We start from the raw sequence: 26,156 nt of genomic DNA, 5'->3' as shown, positions 1-26,156 counted from the left end.
TCTCTGTCTGTCTTATTTCAGTTGGCATACTGTCCTCCATTTTCATTCATGTTAATACAGATGGTAGGATTTCCTTCTTTTTTAATGGCTGAATAATATTCTATTGCATTTTTTTTTAGATTTTCTTTAACCACTCATTTGTCAATGGACACTTGTTTCTGTGTCTTAGATATTGTGAGTAATGCTGCAATGACTATGGAAGTGTCGCTACCCCTTCAAGATAATGATTTCATTTCTTTGGGGAATAATCCCAGAGGTGGGATTGTTGGACCATATGGTAGCTCTATTTTTAATTTCTTGAGGAACCTCCATACTGGTTTCCATAGTGGCTGTCCTAGTTTACATTCCCACCAACACTTGTACATGTTCTTTGTTGTTCTTGGCAGGAGAGAGCCAGAAGCTGCCTGCCATTTCTGGTGAGTCAGCTGGCCAACATGGAGCACTCCTTTCACCATATTCTCCTGCTGGAGATTAAGAGCATCACAGACACATTCTCCTCCCTCCTGGGCCCTCAGAGCAGAGACATCTTCCGCATGAGCAACAGCTTCACTGCCATTGCCAAGCTCCTTACCCGACAACTGGAAGCCACCAAACCCCAAAGTGGCAGGTGAGCGGGAATTTCTGTGGACTTGGGAATCTGTCGAGAACCCATGGAGGCAGAGCACAGGCAGCTACACTTTCTTTTGCAGGCGATAAGCTTCCCAAAGAAAGCCAAACCCACTACCTCAACCTAGAGTAACTTCTAAATAAATTATGACACTTACCAGGGCTTTTTCTAAATACAGGGTACTCTCAAACCCCATCCCTCAAGGGGTTCACAGTCAGGGTATGTGACAGGGTTTTAACAGAAGTGCATACAATGAACTAGGGAGCATGAGACACATACTGACCAACAGCCAGGCAATTAAAGAGTGTTTTGCAGAGAAGGTGAAATTTAAGTTCATTCCATATTTATTGAGTAGTGTCCATGTGCCAAGCATCTGTGTAGGTACTAGAGTAAGTTATACAGGATGAATAATAAGAGTAGAAAGGACACTGCAAATAGAAGGACATTCCTCACATGCAAGGACAAAAGAGCTCAAGAGTGTGTGAGCTGGACTAAGAAAAAGTAGTTGATTCAACGTGGCAGGTTCAAGGTCATCAGCGTAGGGTATTAGACTAAGCCGAAAAGTTAGGTCAGAGGCAGATTATCAGAGGACTTACATGCTGCATCAAGGGGTTTGTCCTGTAAGCAACATGGAAGTTGGGAAGATTTTAATCCAGAGAATGGTCATAGCTCCTAGCATAGAAATGACCATAGAGTAGGCGCTCAATAAATATTTTCTCACCAAAGGACTAGATGAATGAGGAAGTGGCTAATGTTGTGGAGCACTGAATGGATTTGGCAAAAACAGCAGGCTGGCCAGGGAGAGAGAGCGACCAGGATGCTAGTTCTGGAACCTTAACAATAGGCTCCTTCAATTGTGGTCAGTGGTGGGGAATTTAAGAAGTCGGGGCAGATCATTATAATGAGAGAGTGCTCAGGATTCTGAGGAGTTGATCACTAGTAGGAGGTGTGGTGAGGAGAAGGAGAGAAGAGTGGATGAAAACCCAGAGATATCTAGTTTGAGTGACTGAATACACATGGAAGATGATGCTGATAACCAAGAAAAGAGGTAGCCAGAGGGAAGCCAATCTAGAAAGGTCTCTTCCCCCATTCTACAACAGAGAGTATAATCTGGCCAAAGTGGTCATCAAGGTCAACAACTACTGTTCATCTAAGGAAGACAAATCACAAGGGCTCTTTTCTATCAACACCATAGTTTTGGTTGTGCATATGAAAATCTGTTGTTACCTGGTTCACTGTATAGATGCCTATATGTCAGGGCTTCTAACTCTGGTATTATTAAAATTTGGACTAGATAATTCTTGGTTGTGAAGCTGTCCTGTGAATTATAGAATATTTGCCAGCATCCCTGGTCTCTACCCACTAGGTGCTAATAGCAGCTCTCTCTTTCAGTTATGACAACCACAAACATCTCCAGGCATTAATAAATCACCCCTAGTTGAAAACCACTGCTATCTATATATTCCATTTAAAAATGGCATTTTCACAGGCCTATGATCTGCCTAGCAACAGCCCAAATACAGCAGCATCCAAGAAATCCAGGGCCAGCATCATGAAGGGGTGATTTGTCATTTATGTGCAAGCACAAAGTCACTGCTGGCCAATGTCCGTGGGGCGGTTTTGGAAATTTTGTTTAGAGCTTCTACAGCTGGTGCTTGGGGGAGCCATTTTGTATTCTGCCCACAGCCAGCCTGCTATTTCTTCTTCCCAGTGATGACTAACATCTGGATCCGATGTGAGAGCATAGGCACATGTTCTGGCCAGCCGCTCATCCGTTCTCTATTGCCTCTACAAATGCAAAGTTGCAAGAGGCCAACTGACATCTGTGAGATTATATGTGTGAAAAAGGTTTATATAAAGGGAAAACATGTTATACAAGGGTATTACATTAGGCATTCTAACAGAAAAATTGATCCTTAATAAGTAAGTCCAAAACCATAAGCAATAAACAATTTCCCCATGAAAAGAAGAATTTAGCAGGTATGTAAATAGGAGGAAAGCATAAGGTCTCACTATCAAAATATGAGTCTTCATGTATGAGAATGCATTGAAGCTTCCCTTTATTATTTCTCTGAGAAAAAAGCAAAGAGGGTAATTAAATGTGGAGAGATAAAACGTCACTAGTCACCTCACGTACTACCACCATTGCCATCTCCACCACCTCTTCAATTCAAAATACTTCACCCCGTTCAACCTTCATTGTCAATCTCCTTCTAATCGATTATAATTATTCAGTGGGAACTTCAAAACGCTGGTGTGGACAGCCAGCTTTTGTGGCAACTGCTCATCCTCTCTGGGATGGTTGCTAAGGCTTCTCTCCCAACATCTTTTCCCTGAATAGCCTTCATTGTGACCATGTAACTTCAGTAATTTTAATCTGTGCCCCCAAAAAGCAGAAAGGTCGGCGCTTTTGTCTAAGGCATCCAGCAAAGTCTGATCCTTACAATAGGAGGGGAAATGAATAAATGAAGAGAGCTTGAAAGAAAATTAAAGATGATAAAATTCAAAACAGACGTCATCTAATTTACAAATCTGACACATAGCCCAGCAGGCCAGATTTTAGACTTCAGGCCAAAACTATCAGATAATGAAAAGGAAAACAATTAGCATCCTAGAGGGAAAGAAAAGCGAAAGCAGACGCGAGCCTTCTTCGTGCAGAATGACTCTGAATTAACTGGGTGAGCTCTATTAGAAGCATCGGGTAAGCACACTGGCACCTTTCTTGTTCCTGTGTTTTAGAAAAAAAATGTTTATATCTAAATAATAAAACAACAAAGGCTAAAGAACAGGACAGCTAAGCAAAGAGTTTAGATTTTGAAAATAATTCTGGGGATGCAGGAGGTGGGTAACAGCAATTGTGGATTGAAAAAGGGAAGGTGTTAAGATAGGGGGAACGGTGTATGAGCCTTTGAACCACTATCCATTGTGGGAGCCACTATCCCTTGAACCATTTGTCTGCCAGGACCTGGGGGAAGCTGGGGAAGGAGACTTCCGACAACTGTGCACTGGCTGAGCAGCCATTGATCAGAGACTCGGAGGTGCCTTTGCCAAAGGCATGTGGCGCCAGGGAGACTGCTCTAATCAGGCACCATGGGCGTTGGGGACAGTTTGTCACAGGTGGTCTTAGTAGGAGGTTCAGCTCAGGCCCCAACCGGGGATGGAAACTTTGAGGGATGAAAACTGTGGAAAGAAAATCGGGGTTGGAAGTAAATAGGAGTAATGAGAAAAGGTAGGGAGGATGGAGGGCAATAGGAAAAGGCAGAAGGGGAAAGCAGAGGGAAAGGAGAAAGAACACAGCTCCAAGTCCAGGGCCAAAATGGGGACCTGAGGGGCAGGGGTGACAGTTCCCTCAGATCCATCTTTCAAACCCCAGCCAAAGCCATCAGAGCCATTGGGGGGCGGGGGGGGAGGGGAGGAGTTGTTTATAAGAACAGTTTTAACATAGAGTGTGTGGTTAAAACTTTCCCAATCCTCTTGCTTGGTTAAATGGGTGGTATGTTCTTTTGTTGTTTTGGTGGTGATGGTGGTAGTAGTGGTGAGATTTTGTGTTTATTTTTGTTTTGTTTTTAAGAATTAGGCCTGGAAAACATTTTAAGAAGGAGAATGAAAGGTAAATTATAGACACAACCAGTTGGATAGGTGTATTTCTGATTTAGGTATGAATGGAAAGAGATGGCAGATGGAGGGGGGAAAAAATAGAACACTGTGTGGCCCTAGCTGGGTGGCTCAGGTGGTTGGAGCATCATCCCATAAAGGTTGTGGGTTTGATTCCCAGTCAGGTCATATACCTAAGTTGCAGATTCAATAGCAACCCATCGATGTTTCTCTTTCTCTCTCTCTCTCCCTTCCTCTCTCTCTAAAAAATTCAATAAAAATATATCATCAGGTGAAGATTACAAAAACACATGTTGTGTGTGGGAGAATGAATGATAAATAGAATAAGGAGAGCATGTTCAGAGTAGAATGGCTCCAGGAACTCTGCCCTCCTTGGAATAGCCCCAGAGTTTTGGTTTATCCTAAATTTCATGCAATGAACATCGAAGAAATGGATGGCATGGGAGAGCTAGGAATTTGAGTCAATCTATGGCCCTAATGTATAGACCAGTAACATGACCTGCAAAGACCCTTTTCAAACTCTGAGACCCTTTGCAACCTGTCATTCCAGAGTTCCCATCTTGACATCCTGGGAGTCACATATGAACCTAACCCTGGGTCATATACAGTCCCTGAAGGCATTGCCCAGGAGCTTAAGCGTGATGCCTCTGTATTGAGCCCACAATAGAGATTGCAGAGAGCCGGGAGCCAAGTTCTCAACAATTTTTCAAGGAATACTGTGTCTATAGGTTTGATTAGCTCTTACTGTTAATGGAGGGGAGAGGGCCTCAGCTCCCCCTGTTGCTTATGGGGGGTGGGTTTCTTGCAATATCCTGAGAAAAGGAATTTTCTGAGACTCACGCAGGGAGAATGAGATATGATGAAAACATTATTTCCGTGAAATTACACCACTGGGTTTCCAAAGGTCTGTTTCCCTTAGTCCAGGCACAGAAAAAGGTAGCTGGGGCTTCAGTAGAGCTAAAACAGAGCCAGTGTCCAGTGCTTCCTTTCCATTCCATTGGAGCTGGGTCCAGTCCAGCATCAGGCTAGCTTAGCTTGTGTTTCCCACAGCAGTCCATTTGTCCCTTCTGCATGGCTGAGGGCCATTCAGGCATATGCTTGGAAGCAGGACCAACAGAGCCCTGAGAGTCAAGAGTCACCAAGAGCCAAGAGAGCGAACCCCACTGTTAAGTAGATTAAGTGTTCTCAAATTTTCTGCATGCTTGCAGAGGCCACGCCCATTCTGGCCAATGATCTCTGTTCCCCAGTTTGACTGACAAGCAAGTGCCTTCCCAACTTTACTGGGCATGAGTCTATCTCCCCTTTGTTGGATCCCTTCCCCCCAGTGTTTTGCAGGAAATAGGCCAATGGTTCCCTGGGGAGTGCAAAGTTGCAGCTTCCTTGTGAAGCTGCCCAAATGACATGCCTACAGTGTCTGGCCTTCCCTTTGCTCCATTTCTGTGATACCAATTACAATGGTATCATTACCACAGAGATTCTATGCTAGGGTCTTTTGTTGCTATATTGTTTAATCCTCACAGCAATGAAGTCTTTAAATATATGCAAGGATTTTACAGAGGTACATGAAATAAATCTTGAGTACAGGCAAGAACAAAATAAAATTCTCTACCCAGTTTCCCACGCCCTGCTAGGTCCATGACAGTTGTTAGAACACGATAGTGTAAATGCCCAGATACCAGCTCTTGGAATTTTCCTTCATTTCTTTCTTCAATGTAGTCCAATGAATGGGTCCTGTTAGGTTTGATCAAGCAATTGAATTGATAACCCTCCCCCGGGAACTGGCTTTCCAGGTCATTTCACTATGGACATTCCCTTTGCTGAGAACCCATTTCATTTGCGGTGACCACATTTCATTATCCCCCCTCCGGGTACACATAAAGTAGTCTCCACCCAGAAAAAAGCCCGCCGAAAGTCTTTTAAAAGCTGCTGACTCCCGTCACTGGGGGCTGGAGCCATCCAGGCTCAGTAACCTGATGTACTGATGATTGAATAAATTCGTAATCCCTCACCACTCTGGCCTCATTCGTTCCTCCTTTGGCGACCTAACAGATCCCAAATTTTAGTGTGGATGAGAATTACAGTGTTCACAGTATATCATGGATAATTCAAAGAAACTTAAAGGAATGTCAAGGGTGATTTTTGCCTTTTCCTTCCAAAAGTGGTGCCTCAGTAACCTTTATCGTTACCTTCCAGAATGCCCTTTGTGTGCCTCTCTTCCCATCAAAGGCTGCCCTTCTCCAAGACTCCAGTTTGGTACCACTTCCCCATGACGTCTTCCCCACTCACTCCTGCCCGGGGAGACCTTCTGTCCTTGACCTACTACAGCTCAAACAGTTTACCCACTTGTCCGCACTCACAGTCCTGCCTTGAGTGTTAGATACCTTTCCTTGTGCCCCTCCAGTGTCCCCCAGACGTGAGAGCTAATATTCAGAACCTTTGCTCAATGTAAAGAAATAGTTTTTAAAGTGCTTACAAGCCCTAGGTGGTTTGGCTAAGTGGGTAGAGCGTCCGCCTGCGGACCAAAGGGTCCCAAGTTCGATTCCGGTCAAGGGCACGTATCGTGGTTGCAGGCTCCTCCCCGGCCAGGTCAGGAGGCAACCAGTTGATGTGTTTCCCTCACATTAATGTTTCTCTCTGTTTTTCCCTCTCTCTTCCACTCTCTCTAAAAATCAATGGAAAAATATCCTCAGATGAGGATTAACCAAAAAAAAAAAAAAAGTGCTTACAAGAACTCCCACCATTTTAAGCGACGCATGTTTATACAAGGAGAAATTGATTCTTTGAGAGCAACTGTTGGCTCACAGAATGTACATGAGGAGGTTCAGGACCATAATTAAAGACATGTGATGTTCTGGTCAGCATTGCCCCCTGCTTAGAGAAAGCTCAATGTAATTTCACCCCACCAAAGTAACCAGGGTTTTAATAAAAAATAAGTATATCTTTCCAAGCAAGAGAGGTCTTATGCTAGTCACTGGTATAAAAGGAACACCATCACAGTCATTTGTGGCAGTAACTGTGGCTATTGTTACTGCTTCTTGCATAGAGAGGGAAGGGAGGCTTTGAGTTTTTGCCCCTCTTCTCACTGAAGAGGTTAAGTCTGACATGTGGTACCATTTATGTTCCATCTGTTGCTCATTTACTCCACCATTTGTCCTTCCTTAAAGCAGCGTTTATGGCGATGTGAAGGTCTGTAAAGGAATTTCAGGAATTCGTTTATCAGCAAGAGATGTAGGTGGGAGACATCATTATCGGCTTTGGAGACAGTGAAGGAAGCCCAGGAAGTGTGAGGCCCCAGAAGGGCTGACTCTGCGAGTGTGGACAGAGAGGGCTGGGGCTGGGGGCAGGCCGCTTTGCCAGCACAATTACAGCTTTGCAGGGGAAGCAGGCCCCTTTCCTGTAACACAGCAGTGTTCAAAATACAAGATACACCAAAAAGGAAAACAGCTTTTCATCAAGCTCCATGGCTCGGTTTCCCATTACAAACGAGACAGGAACACCAAAGCTTTAGCCTGGAGGCAAGGGAAAAAATGCACAGTGAGCGCAGAGGGGAGAGCGATTTGACCCCTACGGTCCCGTGGGAGGGGTGACAGCTGAGGCTAAAACAGTTCTTACTTGACCCCATGACCTAGCTATTTGCTGTTTTAGTTCCCCAAATGCTCCTTTTTGGTATCAATCATAATTGAACCTGGAGGTTGCTAGTTGTATATGACATTTCCTGAGTTTTGAGCACCTTTTCAGTTTTGGTTAAAGGGGATGCCAAAATTCGTGTTTCAGATCACTGTGAAGGGTTGCTCAATAATTAAATGTCAATTCTGCTCTGGTGACTGTTCCTATAGGACGTTACTAAGAGATACTAGGGTACAATAGTTCTTGTTGGTTACTGTACTATCACCAATCCCATAATAAGTATTACTTATTCCTAGGGTAGATTCAGATGCCATCTGAACTAAACACCAACTGAGAGGCAGTGGGAGAAGGGTGTGAAGTGAGTGAGCTCTGGAGGCAGGGTTTAATGCTGGGTTTCCTAGCTGATCTTCAGTATGTTACTCAACATCTCTGTCCGTCAGCTTCTCCATCTGCCCCACTGGATCATGGGAGAAGTAATACATGCAGCCGACTAGAACAGAGTGCCTTGTGCCGAGGAAGCCCTCAGTAAACATTAACAGCATCAGTACTCTGTTCCAGGTGGGCATTAGAGTAGGTGATCTCACTTAGCATGTCCATTAGACCACAGCTACTCAAAGCACAGCTCGTGAGCTACAGCTGCAAACTGTTCCTGACCAGCCCGCACCAAGGTTATTACAGAGACTGAAAATAAGAGTTTAGAACAGTGGTTCCCAACGTGGGGCACACGCTCCACAGGGGGGCAATTTGGTTTTTAAGGGGGGCAATTCGAGAGTGAGTTATTAACAGTGAATTTTGGGCATTTCTTATGGTTCTAGGAGCCTCATATACAGTATATAAATATATATTGTGACATATTTATGCATTTCAGTTCTTTATTATATGTTTCCAAATGTTATTTGCTATTTTTTCATATCACTTCAGATTATTTTTATTTTTTAACAATTTCTTAGTGATTTCTTCCTCAGTACTTCAACTGTCCTTTCGATCTTTTATTTTTCTCTTTCGTGAATGCCATGTTTTTTAGGAGCCTGTTTATACCACGTTAATGGAGTTAACTCCACGTGAATAGGAGTTCACTTTTGAATAATAAGAATTATATGAAATGGGGGAGGGGAAGGCATCAGGATTTTAGAGATGCTTAGAGGGGGCATGGCCAAAAAAAAGGTTGGGAACCACTGGTTTGGAACTTTTGTAGCAATTTGACATTGCTGCAACACCCAAGTGCATGAACAGTGAGCTTATACCCTGTATGTCTTTATTTTACCCATTTTATTTCTCTGGCAATTTATTTTTACTGTATTTTACAAAAATATTCATATGTGACATGAAAAAATTTTTTTAAAGGTGGTTTGAGAAGCATTGCATTAGATGCTTGACACAGCTGAGTCTGGACAAATCTCAGAACTATCTTTAATAACTAATATTTTACTCCCCAAACTTTCCTTTGGGACCTAACAAAAGAGATTTAATAAATGAAAAGTAATGAATACACATGTCAGCCATGATTTAGATACAGCTATTGTGGACTAGCTCAGCTGAGGAGAAACAGTTCTTAATGGTGTTCATGTTTATCGGGTAAAAGGTGGACTTTGTATTAGCTGGGACTCTGAAGGCTGTCAGCTAGATTTTGTTGTAGGTAAAAGCTGAATTCTAGGTGTAGTAGGAATTGTCCCCATACACAGGGTTATGTGTAGAGTTCTAGCCCCAGCTCATTTATCAGTGAGTTTGACTAACTCTATTTCTCCATTTCTGAGTTTAACTGTATTTCTCCATTAAAAATAGCATAGGATATCATGTTTGGAGTGGAGACTATGAAAGGATATAGCAAAAAGGAAAAGTTCACCATCTTCCTGCTCTTCCAGCTTCAAAAGCTGGAGAGTGACATGTGTTAACTTTTGTTCTCTCCATGGCGGATACCCCCTCCTTCATCCCCACTGCCAGACCCTGTCACCTGCTCATGTTCCCAGATGGTAAAGTTAGGCTGGAAAAAGAGGAGTGTGTTGTTTTTACAGTTCTCACTCCTGATTCAAAGTGCGCTCATGACATTACCACTTCCCATTTACACGCCTTTACAGCTTACAAGTGCTTTTGTGACTTGTGCCACCTCCAGATGGCCATTCATTAGGATCCAGGAGCCTTCTGTTCAGGCTGCTGCTCATGCAGTCGCCCATTCTAGTCTCAGGGGTCCCCACTAAAGACCCGGGGGGGGGGGGAGAAACTAAGATGGCAGCACAGATAAACACCGGGAAATTGCTACCTCCCACAACAATTGAAAAATACCACAAAAGGACAGAGTGGACATCATCCAGAACAACAGGAAGGCTGGCTGAGTGTAAATTCTACAACTAGAAGGAAAGAAAAGCACACTGAGAGCCAGAGGAGCTGCGGAGGTGAAGTGCAGAGGTACGGCGGCTCGCGCGCGCAAAGGGGGTGGCACCTGAGGACGCGGCTGTCTTTTTGAATCCAAAGGGAGTCACAAGCTCCCGACTGCTCTGAACTCCGGTTCCGGGAAGTCTCTGGGGACCCAGGACTCATACGGGGAGAAGCTGGACTATCGGGCAGCGGGCGAACTTGAGGGCGGCTTTCCCTCAGAGGTGCTTGCAGCAATTGTCGGGTCACTGAGACGCGCGACTCCTTAGGGCTGGGCGGAGAATCAGCCGTAGCTGCTTGCTCCGCCCTTTGATTCCCTGAGACCCCGCCCCACCCAGGCTGTGGCAGAGGCTTTTGCATGTGAATGTACCTAACTGCAGCCGAGCCAGGCAGACCCGGAACTTCCAAGAGAAGGCCCAAGGCCCCGCAGTGGCTTGCATTGCTTCACAGCTGAGCCTCTTCGTGGCTCCTGCTGTGTGGCCTCAGGCAGAGGCTGAATTAGCACCTCCTTAGATCCAGGAGCCACTGTACCCAGTGGTCAGAGGGGGACCATCCAGATTGCAACTCCCCAGATCCATAAGGGACACACTCAGGGAGCAGACTCAGTGAGCACCAAAGCCCCACTGAAGCAAGTCTTGCCCCAGAAGGGTGTCTTCAGCACAGAAGTTCTCCCACTTCAGACCCAGCTGATTCTCACAGCCAATTGGCCTGGAGGTCAATTCCTCCCAGCGATTCTACAACAACCAAGGCATAACTACAACAAGACTGTGCACAAAGCCCACAAGGGGGTGCACCAAGAGTGTCCACCTCAGGTAACTGGGGAGGCTGAGCCACTGGGCCCTGCGCGCCACTCTATCAACACAGGGAAGCAGCCAAAATGCGGAGACAAAGAAACAGGTCACAAATGGCAGAAATGGAGGAAAACAAACGACTGGATATAGAGTTCAAAACCACGTTTATAAGGTTTTTCAAGAATTTTATGGAAACCGCCGATAAATTTAATGAATCCCTCAATAAGTATAGTGAGACCCTGGAGGACATGAAAAAGGACCAACTAGAAATTAAGCATACACTGACTGAAATAAAGAATAATTTACAGAGATCCAACAGCAGACAAGAGGATCCCAAGAATCAAGTCAAAGATTTGAAATACAAAGAAACAAAAAATACCCAACCGAAAAAGAAAAAAGAAAAGAGATTCCAAAAATATGAAGATAGTGTAAAGAGCCTCTGGGACAACTTCAAGCGTACCAACATCAGAATTATAGGGGTACCAGAAGGAGAGAGAGGGCAAGATATTGAAAACCTTTTTGAAGAAATAATGACAGAAAACTTCCCCTACCTGGTGAAAGAAATAGACTTACAAGTCCAGGAAGCGCAGAGAACCCCAAACAAAAGGAATCCAAAGAGGACCACACCAAGACACATCATAATTAAAATGCCAAGAGCAAAAGATAAAGAGAGAATCTTAAAAGCAGCAAGAGAAAGACAGTCAGTTACCTACAAGGGAGTACCCATACGACTGTCAGCTGATTTCTCAACAGAAACCATGCAGGCCAGAAGAGAGTGGCAAGAAATATTCAAAGTGATGAATAGCAAGAACCTGCAACCAAGATTACTTTATTCAGCAAAGCTATCATTCAGAATAGAAGGTCAGATAAAGAGCTTCACAGATAAGAAAAAGCTAAAGGAGTTCATCACCACCAAACCAGCATTATATGAAATGCTGAAAGGTATTCTTTAAGAAGAGGTAGAAGAAAAAGGGACTCTTACCATTTGCCACAGCATGGGTGGAACTGGAAAGCAGATAAATACCACAGGATCTCACTCATTTGTGGAATATAATGAACAACATAAACTGATGAACAAGGACTGATCCAGAGACGGAGAGGCATTGATTGGACTGTCGGGCCTTGGAGGGAAGGTAGGGGAGGGTAGGGGTAAGGGGGAAAGATCAACCAAAGGACTTATATGCAAGCATATAGTCTTAACCAATGGACACGGACAACGGGGACGTGAGGGCATGAGCGGGGGGGGGGGGGAGGTAGAGGGTAACGTGGGGACAAGGACACATATGTAATATCTTAATCTATAAAAAATATGTTAAAAAAAAAAGACCCGGGGGACATCTGAACAGTATTTATCAGTGGCAAAAACTGACAAGGTTCCTTTACCTCAAAATCGATAAGGACCTGAATGTCTTGCCCTAGCCGGTTTGGCTCAGTGGATAGAGCATCAGCCCATGGACTGAAGGGTTGAAGATTCAATTCTGGTCAAGGGCACATACCTCAACTATAGGTTCCATCCCTGGCCCAAGTCAGAGCATGTGCAGGAGGCAACCAATCAATGTGTCTCTCTCACATCGATGTTTCTCTCTCTCTGTCTCGCTCCCTCCTTCCACGTTCTCTTATAAAAAAATCAATGGAAAAAATATGAGGATTAACCAAAAAACAAAAGACCTAAACGTCTTGCAGATTACAAAACTATGGAATGGGAACTGCATATAGTTTACCATGCACCAGCTCCAAACACTGCACACGCACTGTTTTCAGTCTCACCTCCCTGCAGGGTGAGTGAAAGAAACCCTCAGTTAGCTGCCTTGCTTGGTCAAGGGAAAATGCCTCTGCCCTGGTCTGCTTAAGATTCTGTTTTCTCATGGTCTGGGCCAGTGTTTCTCAAACCTGCACCTGCTCCTGGGGATTCTGATTTGATAGGTCTGGGGCAGAGCCCCACATCTCCAACAACCTCCGAGGAGATGCTGATGTCCAGTGCCTCCATTTGAGTAGCAAGGGCAGGGGCTTGGCACTTTTTGCTTGTTGTTTAAAATATGCTTTTATTGATTTTTGGAGAGAGGAAGGGCGAGGGTTAGAGAGATAGAAACATCAATGAGGAAAAAAGATCATCGATCAGCTGCCTCCTGCACACCACATACTGGGGATTGAGCCACAACCTGGGCATGTACCCTGACCAGGAATCAAAGCCACTGACCTCTTGGTTCATGGATTGATGCTCAACCACTGAGCCACACCGGCTGGGCTTTTTGTTCATTCTTTTTCCATATCTTATTCTCCATCATGTTGGTTGAATGAAAAGTGAGCAAATCACTGAGCAGCTGCATCTGAGTGGTCATTTCCTCTCTTTATGTTCGTAATCGCTCAAAATTCATACATGAAGTACAAAAATTTTTAAATCAACTATTTCCACATCCCCGTTCTTGTATGCTCACCCAGCAGGGAGGACCGCCCTCCCTGGGACGCTGCAGTGGTAGGTGGGACCACATAGTCCTCCCTGGCTTTGAGTAGAAGCAGCTCATCTTCCAGGCTTCGTTTCTCAGGTACAAGCTGCAGTCTTTTAGAGTCAGCCATCCACACCCACACCGGGCAGCAGCCACCCGGGGTTTACCATTTGACTTTTTCATGCCCATTCTGTATGGGCTACATAGTCAAATCCATTATCTTACATAACGCTCCCAGCAATCTGGTGATGCAGTGTCAGAGTCCCATTTTAAATGACAATAATGACACATGGAGTCATAAAAAGACTTGCCACATCCCTGATAAACAGGATACTGGAGTCATGAGCCCAGGTCTTTTCCTTGTAATGCCAGATTTGGTTCATTTCCTCACAATCTCCTCCTTTTGAAATCTCTTTAAAATCTTGTGTGGCCTGGCCAGTGTTGCTCAGTGGTTGAGCATTGACCTGTGGACCGAGAGGTTATGGTTCGATTCCCAGTTGGGACACATGCCCAGGTTGCAGGCTCAATCCCCAGTGTGGGGAGTGCAGGAAGCAGCCAATCAATGATTCTCTCTCATCATTGATGTTTCTATCTCTTTTTCCCTCTCCCTTCCTCTCTGAAATCAATAAAAATATATTTTTTTAAAATCTTGTGTGAATGAAATAGACCCTAGCCATTTCATTTGAGCAGAGTTCTCCCAGTGGCATGACCACATTCTGGTCCCCATATCACTGGGCTCCTGCTGATCTCTGCTCTTAACCATGAGCAGGTCCAAGGCAGAACAGAGTACCAAGAACTAGACTTATCATCATCCTTTCCCTTAGTATTCAACTATAGGGTAGTGGTCCAGCAGCGTTACTCACTGCAGCCCCCAAACAGATGGGGGTCTGTCTCTGTCATTCTTATGATGACCGATGACCCAAGAAATTGCTGAAGAGTAAGGAGTATAGCATCCCAAGAATTTAGGGCTCTCGTGTGGTTTTTATCCATTATGTTCTCCTCCTTCTCCTCTAACAAGCTTAAGTGTGCAAGAGTACACATCCTGGACAAGGGACCGTAAGCCAAGCTCTTCAAACATTTACTAATATGATTTTCCTTTGATTTAAGGAGCCAGGAAGACAGGCTGCCAATCTCCCCACGCCTGCCAGCTTTGTAGTCTCATCTCCCAGCATAGTGAGAGCAGAAAGCTGCCCAGGGGCCAATTTGTTTCCAAGGGGAGTCCCCTCCCACAGAGGGAGGTAATTAGGCCTCCCCTGGGCATCCCTAGAGGTATTTTTTTAAACTTTATTTTGGCAACAGAGACCAGAAATCATTCAGACTGGAAATCATCTGAGCCTCTTGTAATGTGGCGTGTTGAGTTAAAGCCAAGTTAATATTTAGGGGATTATAGAACTCTGACAAAGATTTCTGTAAAATTACCTCTGGAGTTAAAAGTGACAAATGGAAAAGAAATAACAACCCAGCCCACTGGCCCCCACCTCCAAACAGAAGACAATAAAGATTGTGTATAACAGAAAGTCTTTGTGGTGAGAATTTTACTCATCAGCCTCATATCTAGAGGTCCCATGGCTCCCCCAGTTCTTTTACATTTGGAATGTGTTTCTTTGTTCTAGAAGGGGTGCAGGCTTTATCTCTGGAAAGGGTCTTTGTTTTTTAACAAATTCTCTCCAATCTTTTTAAATTTAAAAGCCAAGAGGAACCCAGGCTAGTGTAGCTCAGCTGGCTGAGCGTCGTCATGTACACTGAAAGGTCGCTGGTTTGATTCCCATTCAGGGCTCATGCCTGGATTGTGGGTTTGATCCCTGGTCAGGGTGCATGGGGGAGGCTGCCAATGGATGTTTCTCTCCCACATCCATGTTTCCCTCTCACATCAATGTTTCTCTCTCCCTCTTCCTTTCTTTTTCTCTAAAATCAATAAAAACATATTAAAATTAAAAAGAAAGAAAGAAAGAAAACCAAGAAAGGAACCAAAGAAGCCATGAATGTTTATTATAAACTCAATCTTTTATCTACCATTTCCTGACCAATCTATTGGAATCATAACTTGCCCTAATTCCCTGCTAGGAAAACTGTGACAAGCCAGGTGGAATGATGGATGGCCAGTGATGGAAAGTTCTCTTTGGTCAATCTTGCAATTTTGGTTGCCTTGGTGACTCTTTATTGCCACCCCAGTCCCTTGACTCCTATGTTATACAAATTTCCACATCATGATGACAATAAAGGTTGCATATAGCAGAAAGTCTTTGTGGTGAAAATTCTACTCATCAGCTTCATATCTAGAGGTCACGGCCCTTTGCTGGCCCAGACATTTTAGAGTTGCTTGTTCATTCTTAGTATCTGGCCCTTTGCAAATCTCTCTTTTCACTCCTATTCTTGCTCCTTGCTTCCCTCCACATTTGATATTTATCAAATGGCATCAGCCCCTGTGGACCATGAAAAGTTGCCAATGCCTCATGAGCATCTGGCAGAACTCAGGAGGTTGGGGGGAGCAAGCTGGATTCAGAAATCAAGGTGGCCTCACCTCATTTATTCAGGTACCTGTGTGTGCCAAGCACAGGGGAACAAAAACGAGCAGTACAGGTCCCTGCCCACCAAGCAGCAGGGGTTTACCAGGATCACGGGTGCCAGATTTAACAAATAGAAAATAGAAGACATCCAGTTTAATATTAAAGAACAAATAATTTTTAGTAGAAGTATAATCGTTTTAGTATAATATAATACATTTTTAGTATATCCCATTAGGGACATACTAAAAAATTTCAAAAAATTTTGTTGTTTAGCTGAAATTCAAATTTGGCAGGGTATCCTTGTATTTTACCTGCAAACCTACCCCAGGACACCTGCCCTGCCCCTCTTGGTGTTGGTGGACATCCAGGGATAACTCACAAGGTCTCTCCTGCCCCAAGTCCCCTCGGAGGGAAATCTGCGGGAGATAGAAGTCATGCTCCCAGCTGAGAGCCCTCTAACTCACTCAAGCCATAGTGCCTACTCACCAACATGTGGTACCTAGAGACAGGGCAGGGAAAAGAAGCTGTAGGACCGTCCTCTCCTAAAGTCCGATGCCATGGCATTCTCCAGGGACATCACTTTCCTCTGAGATATGGAATATTGACCAGCCTATGTTTCAGCCACTGATATTTTCTTTATACATTAACACAAGCTATAGGCAGGGCAGATTAAATTCCAAGGGAACTACAGTAATAAAAACAATCCTAATAAAAGAGAAAAATGGTAATTGGCGTACGACGATACCCTTTTCATTGGCTAATCAGGGCTATATGCAAATTAACTGCCAACTAAGATTGGCAGTTAACTGCCAACTAAGATTGGCAGTTAACTGCCAACAAGATGGCGGTTAATTTGCATATGTAGGCACAATGCAGGGAGGCGAAAGGGAAAGCAGGAAGAAGCCCCCTGCCACTGACAGTGATTGGAAACCCAGGGGGGAGCTAAGAGCTGGGGGGCAGGGCAAAGGCGGCCCTGGGGCCGCCTTTGCCCTGCCCCCCAGCCATGATCAGAGAATCAGGTGCCTTTTCCGCCCTGGCCAGTGATAGCAGGAAGTAGGGGTGGAGCCAGCGATGGGAGCTGGACACGGTCGAAGCTGGCAGTCCCGGGAGCTAGGGGTCCCTTGCCTGGGCCTAAAGCGAAGCCCACGATCACGGGGCCGCTGCAGCTGTGGGTCCCCGCTGCCCGGGCCAGACGCCTCAGCCAGAGGCTTCCTGCAGGGGCAGGGGCGGAGCCTGCGCGATCGCTGCACCCCCCGCTGCCACTGCAGGTCCCCGCTGCCCGGGCCGGATGCCTAGGCCAGAGGCGTCAGGCCTGGGCAAGGGGCCGATCCTGCGATTGGAGGGTGATGGGGGTCAACGCCTGAGGGCTTCCCAGTATGTGAGAGGGGGCAGGCTGGGCTGAGGGACACTCCCCCCTGCCCTCCCCCCCCCACAGACGCAGTGCACGAATTTCGTGCACCGGGCCCCTAGTTAATTATAATAGTATAACCCAGTGATCGGCAAACTGCGGCTCGCAAGCCACATGAGGCTCTTTGGTCCCTTGAGTGTGGCTCTTCCACAAAATACCACGTGCGGGAGCGCACGTACAGTGCGATTGAAACTTTGTGGCCCATGTGCAGAAGTCGGTATTTTGTGGAAGAGCCACACTCAAAGGGCCAAAGAGCTGCATGTGGCTCCTGAGCCGCAGTTTGCCGACCACTGGGTAACCTAACATCTATTGACTGCCTGTTATGTGCTAGGAGCAGCACTTCACCCTGGTTCTGTCATTTCATCTTCCCAACAACCCTATGAGTTAAGTAAAGTATGGACCCCCTTTCATAGATGGGAAAATGGATATAAAGAGTACAATGAATAAAAGAAAGATCTCCATAAGTAAGAAAATTTTATTTTTTAAAAATCAGAAACTGATCCAATAAAATTATCTAGGACGATTTACTATAACCATGTGAAATTTGATGTTTGGTGGTTGGGGGGCAATGCTGCTTTTTTCCTGCAGCCCCACAGGAACAAGAAGAGAATTTATTTAGGGGAGGGCAGATCAATTAGAATAAGAGAAGGGCCAGGGAGAGAGCAGCAGAGTTGCTCAGCAGGGAGGAGAGCTGGCCAGGGCTCCGAAGGCCTCACCTCCTACCTCTAGCACAGGCACTGCAGTGACACACAGGTGAAACAGTGGCCCCTTTTAGCTGGGAGGAGACTAAGCCACCTTGAGGCCAGAGGTTGCCTGGATATCGGGGCCCCAGCTCCTAGGCATGGCTGCCGGCCCCAGTTCAGCTCTTGGCCCTGACTAGTGCTGGAGGAGCTGTCTTCAGGCAGAGGGTCCACACCGCTTGCTTCTACGGGGCCAAGGAGGCTTGGGAAGAAGATGGCAAGGAAGAGGAACTGGAGTCTAAAACCTTCCTCCCTACCCATCTGGAAAGAAACAGTAGAGGCCTCTGACTTCAGGCCTGCCCTGACTGCAACCGCCATAGGTACAATCACTATCACTGGGACCATTCACAGCCACTGGAACCGGAGGTTGTGTGTGTGTGTGTGTGTGTGTGTGTGTGTGTGTGTGTGTGTGTGAGAGAGAGAGAGAGAGAGAGAGAGAGAGAGAGAGGCGCGGGGGGGGGGGGGATATTACATTCTCCTACAAGCTTTTCAACAGGAGCTCTGGCCTCAGTAGGGGAACCTGTGCCTTGGTAGAAGGAAGCCAGGAGACTAGTGGTCCTGACCCATCTTCTTCCATCTAATATCCTGCTGGTGCTTTCCATTGGCCAAACCCAACAAAACAACCCCCCATAAAAGCTACTATGTACAAAGAAAAAAACTAGTAAATGTATGAGAAATTATTTCTTTAAGAACTCACATATTTTGAGAATTAAACATGTATATAATGCTCAATATCTGATATATGCATATTGAGGTGTACTTGTGCTTTACAAATTTTTAAGTTTTAATAATCCCAGCTATAGAAATTTCTGAAATACATTTCTTGGAACCAGAGAAATGGTAGAAAAATACCACCCCCAAAAAAATTTCTCATCTGAAGAGGGTTTATTGGATCTTTTAACATTAACCTTGGTAATCGTCATGGTTTGTAAAATAGCATCCAATGAATTACACTGTCTTGACTTCATTTGTAACAGGAAATGAAACCACTTCTGGATAGGCGACGTCAGAGTCTCCCATCTATTTGTGGGCAGCCAGTATCATACATGTGTCAGAAAGGGAAACATGTTCATGATGAGCCTTTATTCCCATTTGACTCATGTATGTTTCAGTCATACATGACTTTGGATCATACATTTTTCATTATGTATGAAAAAAAAAGAGGAAGCCTATAAAAATTATATTAAAAAATGCATAATTCAAATTTTCCCAGCAATAGCTTACTAGGCAAGAAACAATGTCCTGGTTACCTAAGGGGTGATCCGCTGTCCTTCCCAGCTTGCACCATGAACTTCTGTCACTGGCTGGACTAACAGGGGGATTCCAACCACTGAGGGCCCCAAACTATAAACTTTCTCTCAAGGCAGGATCCCTCTCATCCAGCCACAGGAGCTGCAGAATCCAACCCTGCCAGCCAACCTTCCCAGTGCTCACCAGAGACATGGCCCAGGAATGGGTAGAACATAACTGAAAAAAACAACAACTATCTCCAGCTTGTTTGTCTTGGGTTTCCTTTAAAAAAGCAATGCCATTTAAAAAATATACTTTCTCACCCTCACCTAAGTACTCTGCCAGGTTCACTTTGGCCCTTAGGGGAAAACAGTCATATGTTTGCAAAAACCAGAATGTTTCTGTAAGTTTGAAGCCCTTTCCTCAACTTCTAGGAAAAATGCTAAGAGAGCCAAGTAAATAAATACACACAAGAAAAAGCAACAGAGTCATCAAGCCGTCTTGATGAGTAGACTTCTAGGTATTATTAACCCTTGTGTTTATAAGAAAGGAATTAATACTAACCCCACGTGATATGATTGATAGTGATTGTTAAATTAAAATAACTCTAGGTGGGCTCATATTAGAAGGCAGGTTAGGGAAGATAAAGGCAGGCTCACTTCTGTAATCATTCAGCACCTTAGTGAGCACCGGCAAGCTACTAGTGTTTCTGCAGCTTATCTATAGCTCATACTCTACTTAGGGCACTGTGTTTGCCCTTAGAGGGGTTCCAAAATTATTCCCCAAATAGCCCCTGCCTTAAAGGAGGTAATTGGAATGACCCATGGGGTGTTATGTAAAAGATATTTGGAACTACTAATATCATTCATGGAAAACCTCTTTTATACAACATATTGAAATTCAAAAAGATGTTCCCTGCTTTGTAAGATGAGAGAATCACACTGATTTCCATACAATTAGCAAATGATGATCCACCCCCCCCCCCCTTGAAATGTTCTTATTCTATCAGCTTCAGTACAAACAGATCAGCACACGTAAATTTTCTAGAAAATACCTGGCATGAATTTTGTATAAAAGCCATGCTTTTGAAGAGCTAAGTAGGAATATTTAGATGACCATAAAAACTGCTTTGTATTCTCTGAATCCTTCAAAGTATTTCTAATACAAAATTAACATAAACATCAATGTTTCTAAACTTCTGGCAGAATAGGCTATAGAGACAATTTCAAAAACCTTTGTTCATAGATGTTACTCAATAAAACATTTATTAAATGACTAATAAAAATTTATCAGCCTGGCTGGTGTGGCTCAGTGTTTGAACATTGACCTATTAACCAGGACGTTACTGTTTGATTCCCGTTCAGGGCACATGCCGGGGTTGTGGGCTCAATCCCTAGTGTGGGGTGTGCAGGAGGCAACCAATCAATGGTTCTCTTTCATCGTTGATGTTTCTATCCCTCTCCTCCCTTCCTCTCTGAAATCAATAAAAATATATTTTTAAGAAAAAATGCATCAGGTAAAGTTTTCAGTTCTGAATTAAAAGCAGTTAGAGAGCAATGCTGTTCTGAAGGGGATATATGACTAGTATCTAATGCAATCATCTTTATTCCTTTAGGAGAAAAATCAGCACTGAAATTGAATTCCCTGAGAAGCTAGAAGGAACCAAGCTCACCGCAGCTGAAAATGAAGATCAAAAAAAGCTCCATGTTAAAATACAGGCTTTTGAAGACAAAATAAATGCTGAGATCAATACCCCTGGATCTATCAGAAGATATAGTTTGGGCCAAGTTTGCAAGGAAGAAAGAAAAGACATTAGATTTAACAGGTATAAATTTTGCTTGGCTGTGTTTTTTTTTTTTCCAAATATGTAATTCATGTTGGCTATTGGTTTTATTATCACACTGTTATGGGTTGTTTTTTAAGTATCTTTTACTTATAGTCACCCAAAGTTCCACCCTTTCATGAATGAAACTTCCTTCACAATGCTTTAATTATCCAAAGAAGCTCATTTTGGAAAAAAAAATGAGAATACACATGGCTTATTTTTTAAAACACTTTTTAAATTCTATAGATATGGAGAATGACTTTCAAAAGCTTCTCAATTTCTGATGAAAAAGCTGAAGCAGAAGTAGAAAAAAAACAATATAAATATATAAGTCCATCATGTTCTAGCCAGTTTTGCCACAAAATTGATTTTTAAATCTACGGGCAGGTGATCTAAATCTTTAAAGGACTGGCTAATTACATAACTTGGTGGTCTATGTTTTATCAAATCTGTTAATAGCACTGATTTTCCGTTTCACACTCTAGAGGAAATAACTTTTGTCCCAGCGTTGTTATTCTTTCTTTTCCTTGTCAGTGAATGGTCACTCTTTACTGTCTCGGCCTTCCCTTTGTTTGTATTGTAGGTCAAAGAGTCTGGCTTTGCACACTGTGCTAACAAAGGGCATGAGTTCAGATGATGGGGAAGTTGTTGAGAGAGGAGATATACCAGCCAGCATCTCCCTTTCAGAAATAGACTCACTTAGCCAAGGAAATAAGTCACCCTTTAAGGCCGACACTGATGGATCACAGCTGGGAAATTCTTCAGTTTCACACCCAAGCATTATACATATAGAATCAGAGAATCTGCCAGAAACAGTAAAAAAAAACTATCAGGAAGAAACTCCAGAGACGACTGTAAGTCCTGTAGAATACCAAGATAAGCTCTACTTGCACTTAAAGAAGAACCTCAGTAAAGTGAAAGCATACGCCATAGAAATCGGAAAGAAGATTCCAGTCCCTGACCAGTGTACCATTGAAGGTAAGATCTCCAAACTCCCCAACGTTGAAAAATTTAAGACATCATTGGGGGGGAAAAAAGGCTCAAAATGACAGAAATTGCATTTTCTGGTCCTTTTGAAAAATAGATCATTTTGAAGTGCCACTACATTATTTTAATTACTTTTGCCCCCAATAAGGTCAATCATCTTTCTAATTCTCATTTGAATCTACTTCATCTGATTTGTTTGAAACTCAGGATATATTGTTTCTGGTTCCTTGTCCCTAGCAATCAAGAAAAACCTAGAAAGGGGTCTGTGGCCCCCAAAACAGGCTCTATGGTAGGGGTCCAGCCACAGGCATTTTTCCATCCACATAATTGTGCAAGGAAACTATACACAGCACTGGACTCCAATCGATTTTTCTTCCATTCATTCAACAAGAATTTATGAAGCAGCTACTATATGCTAGGTGCTGAGATTCACCTTTGACCCAAAGAGACACAACTCCTCGCCTCTTGGAGATTAGAGTAGAGATGGAAAAGAGCACAGCCATGGTCAGGAGGCAGTGTAGGCCAGGAACCAGTGAGAGTGTGAGCTGGTCAGAAAACAGAGGCCAAGGTGAGAAAAGAATGTCAGGGGTTGAGACTTCTCTGGGGTGCACATTTCAAGGAGGTGCCCAAAAAAATCAGTAAAATTTGAAGTAACAATAGCATCAGCAGCAATGTCTTGCCAGCCATGTTGGAGATGAGGTAAGTAGTAATGCGGATCACATCTTTATTTATAGCTTTTGATATTTTGTTCATCGTTGTTGTATTCATTTCAATTTTTAAAAATATTGTTTATCTTGAGAACCCAATTTTCTGGTGCCTCCTCACATGTCCTGTCTCTGGGAAAGATGATGGATTTGAGACACAGGTATTAAAAATGGCAGAGTTGCCCAGCTGGTGTGGCTCAGTGGTTGAGATATGACGTATTAACTAGGAGGTCATGGTTCGATTCCCATTCAGGGCACATCCCTGGGTTGCAGGCTTCATCCACAGTGTGGGGCATGCAGAAGGCAACCTATCAATGATTCTTTCTCATCATTGATATTTCTCTCTCCTCTCTCTCTCTCTCTCTCTCTCTCTCTCTCTCTCTCTCCCTTCCTCTCTGAAATCAATAAAAAAAATATTTTTAAAAAATGACAGAGTGCCAAGGCAGGCTCACCCTCTGGTCTGGTTTGGATGGCTCCAAGGCACTGCCAGGGCAATTAGGTCTTTCCCACAGCCATGCTTAGGCAGCAGGCATGTTCTTCCCTTGAGATTCAGATGGTTCAGATGGAAGTCTTAGCCCTCTCCTTGGACATGACATCTTTTCACAGGCTACAGCCCTCACTGAAAAAGCCAGGCAGCCCATCTTCCAGAAAGAAGTACAGCTGAAGGATGGTGACTCCAATTCATAGTCACTCACCTACTGACCATCCTCCCCTTCCAGGTTTAGGAACTAGAAGGGGTTTTCCTACTCTACTTTCTATCCCGTCTCTCACTCCAAATCAGAGGGAAGAAGATATTCCCACACTAATGAATGCAAGGGGCTTAGTGGGTTTTAGGGCTTGGGAATAATGGATATTATTGTTTAACATGTCTGTCTAGAATCTGACATTTTCAAAGGTGTTTACATTCATTTACTGATTAACCTTCTTAAAACTTTTTTTAAATGTTGAAAATAAAAGTGATATTGCTCATATTCAATATAACTTTTGGATAATGAAGTATACCAGGGCTTGGGAATAACTAAAATCAATCAAACTCAACTAATACAAACTCTTTACAATTGCTCATTTCACTAGTAATCTATGCATTTATGCACAAGTTGAAGAATTTGATATAAGAGAGGTTAAATGAATTTCCCAGTTTGGCAGAGGAAGTCTGTAGCAAATAGAAAGTTAGCCACATTTCCATCTATAAGAATAGTTTCTGTTTTGGGGGTTTCTTGCTTTAAGTTTAGCTTAAAGCATTCAAGGTATGCTACATGGTGAAGTCCTGCAGAGTTACTTCAAGCATCTAGTTCTCAAAAACATGTGGTATTTCTTATTACCTTAAATTATTTTGGGTGTTTGAGAGTTAACTAGGTGACTGGGTGGTTTTTTGTTTTTTTCTCCAAAATGTTGAATGAATCCATCATCTTTACTAAAATAAATAAATAAATAAATAATTTTCTTTTGATGTTTCCTATCAGGAATGACCTAAAACTGAGTATGTATATTTTTAAGCTGACACTTAGGAATTCACTCATACTTTTATAATTTCCTGGATGTTCTTGATAAATTCCTTGTGCACATATATATATGTGTGAGGGATGGAAGATTTATATGACTCACTGTAAATAAGTCCACCAAGAAAGGCCTCATGCTGACTGCAGGGGACACGCTGTTATTATTTCAGAGATTGTGTAAACCATTCAGCAAAATGCCAACAGTCATCTGTGTGACACAGTTTTTCTTGGTCTCATGAGCTCACTCAGCTCAACAATACAGTGCTTCTTTCATAAAGATTCATAGAAGGAAGATTTAGGCTTAGAGATTGTTATGCTTAATGTGTTGTTGGTATATGATGTCTTTCTTGCAACTTATGCAAAGTAATCAAGGTACAAAGGGAAGAAGCATAAAAATCACTTCCACAATATTAAACAGACAAATAACCAGCAGGAAACAAGATCAACAACAAAGGGTTGAGATGATTTTAGTCTGGTGTTACAAAGTCCATACTACGAATATGACAAAACAACCCTTTAAAGAAATTGCTTTTTGGTATTGGTTAGAATCATATGCCACAACTGATATTTGACTTCCTATATTTTTACCTATAAACCATCACTTGCATACAGTTCAACTTAACACATTAGTAATAAATGGGGTTGAAGAAACAGGTACCTGACTAGGTACAGTGCAGCAGAATTCAGTATATGGTGAATGAAGGTCACAAATAACTCTCCTAGCCTCAGTCAGCTACCTTATTATTGATCACAGTGCAAACAGGCAATCTACACTAATAAAAGAGAAAATGCAAATTGACCATACCTTTGCAACACCCACCAGCCAATCAGGAGTGAGTATGCAAATTAACACAACAAAGCTGGCGGGTTAATTTGAATACGCAGGCGCCGAGCAGGGACGCTTGCGTCCCGCACCGCCCCAGCCACTCCGGGCCTCTGGGCAGCGTGGGAAAGCGGAAAGGCGGCTCCAGCCAGAGTGAAGGCCCATTCTTGCATGAATCTTCAGGCATCGGGCCTCTAGTAGAGTATAAAGAGATCAGCACAAATCTATCAGCATGTCTGGAAAAGCTGTCAAACCCCAAGTCTTATTGAGTTTGGGCCAGCAGTGTCATTTTGGTTATGAAAGAGCCTGTTGTCCCCAAGTCAGTAATTCTCCCCTGGACCTTTGAGGCTTTAGCATGGGTGCAGGTTTGCCAACTACTGCAAGTTATGTATTCATATACAGGCTGGTGGTCTTATATCACTGCCTAATTATATTTACATACAAGACCAAAGCAATTCAGTTCATCTACTAAAGGGCATGTTAAAAAGCTGAACCACTGGTGTTCATTTATGTGAACAAACATGATTAGAAGTTAAAAAAAAAAAAATCATGATATTGAAATAAATCCTTGAAAATCTGGCTCATCACTGGATTTCCATAAAGGATGACTTAAAAGCTTACAAGAACCCATCAATGCTGCTTTAGTTAGCTTTGAAGTATTTCTCGATTGGGTGAAAATAAATCCCATCTGTACAGCATATCAGCAAGCTGACTTGCAGAAAGCTAATTTTAAAGCTAGTAATGTTGTCTTTTCTCTAATAGACCCACATGAGTTGATTTTTCTTGACTTGAACAGATATAAGGATATCTAAAGGTGAAATAAAGTTCAGTGTAACTATCAAGCACCAGAAGCTCTTTTCAACATTAATTACAAATAGAGCTCCCTTATTGAAATTTTGCTTGTTGTCAAGTCCACTCTCATGTTGGGATGACAGAGGGGCAAAGCCAAGACCAGTCCCGATCTATTCCTGCTCAGTTG

General features: G+C 43.4%; 1 protein-coding gene across 3 annotated transcripts in view; it reads left to right on the top strand.

The window, feature by feature from the left end:
• VEPH1 (ventricular zone expressed PH domain containing 1) overlaps window positions 1-26,156 on the top strand; it is a 208,360-nt gene that overhangs the window by 90,744 nt on the left and 91,460 nt on the right. For all 3 annotated transcript variants that reach the window (XM_059686883.1, XM_059686885.1, XM_059686884.1), the window contains exons 7-9: window positions 387-607; window positions 20,955-21,164; window positions 21,748-22,142. In XM_059686883.1, the coding sequence (XP_059542866.1) occupies window positions 387-607; window positions 20,955-21,164; window positions 21,748-22,142 (826 nt within the window). The remainder of the gene's footprint in view (window positions 1-386; window positions 608-20,954; window positions 21,165-21,747; window positions 22,143-26,156) is intronic.

Source organism: Myotis daubentonii, chromosome 3 (genome assembly GCF_963259705.1).
Source record: "Myotis daubentonii chromosome 3, mMyoDau2.1, whole genome shotgun sequence".
NCBI lineage: Eukaryota > Metazoa > Chordata > Mammalia > Chiroptera > Vespertilionidae > Myotis > Myotis daubentonii.
This window is presented reverse-complemented; position numbering and strand designations above follow the sequence as displayed.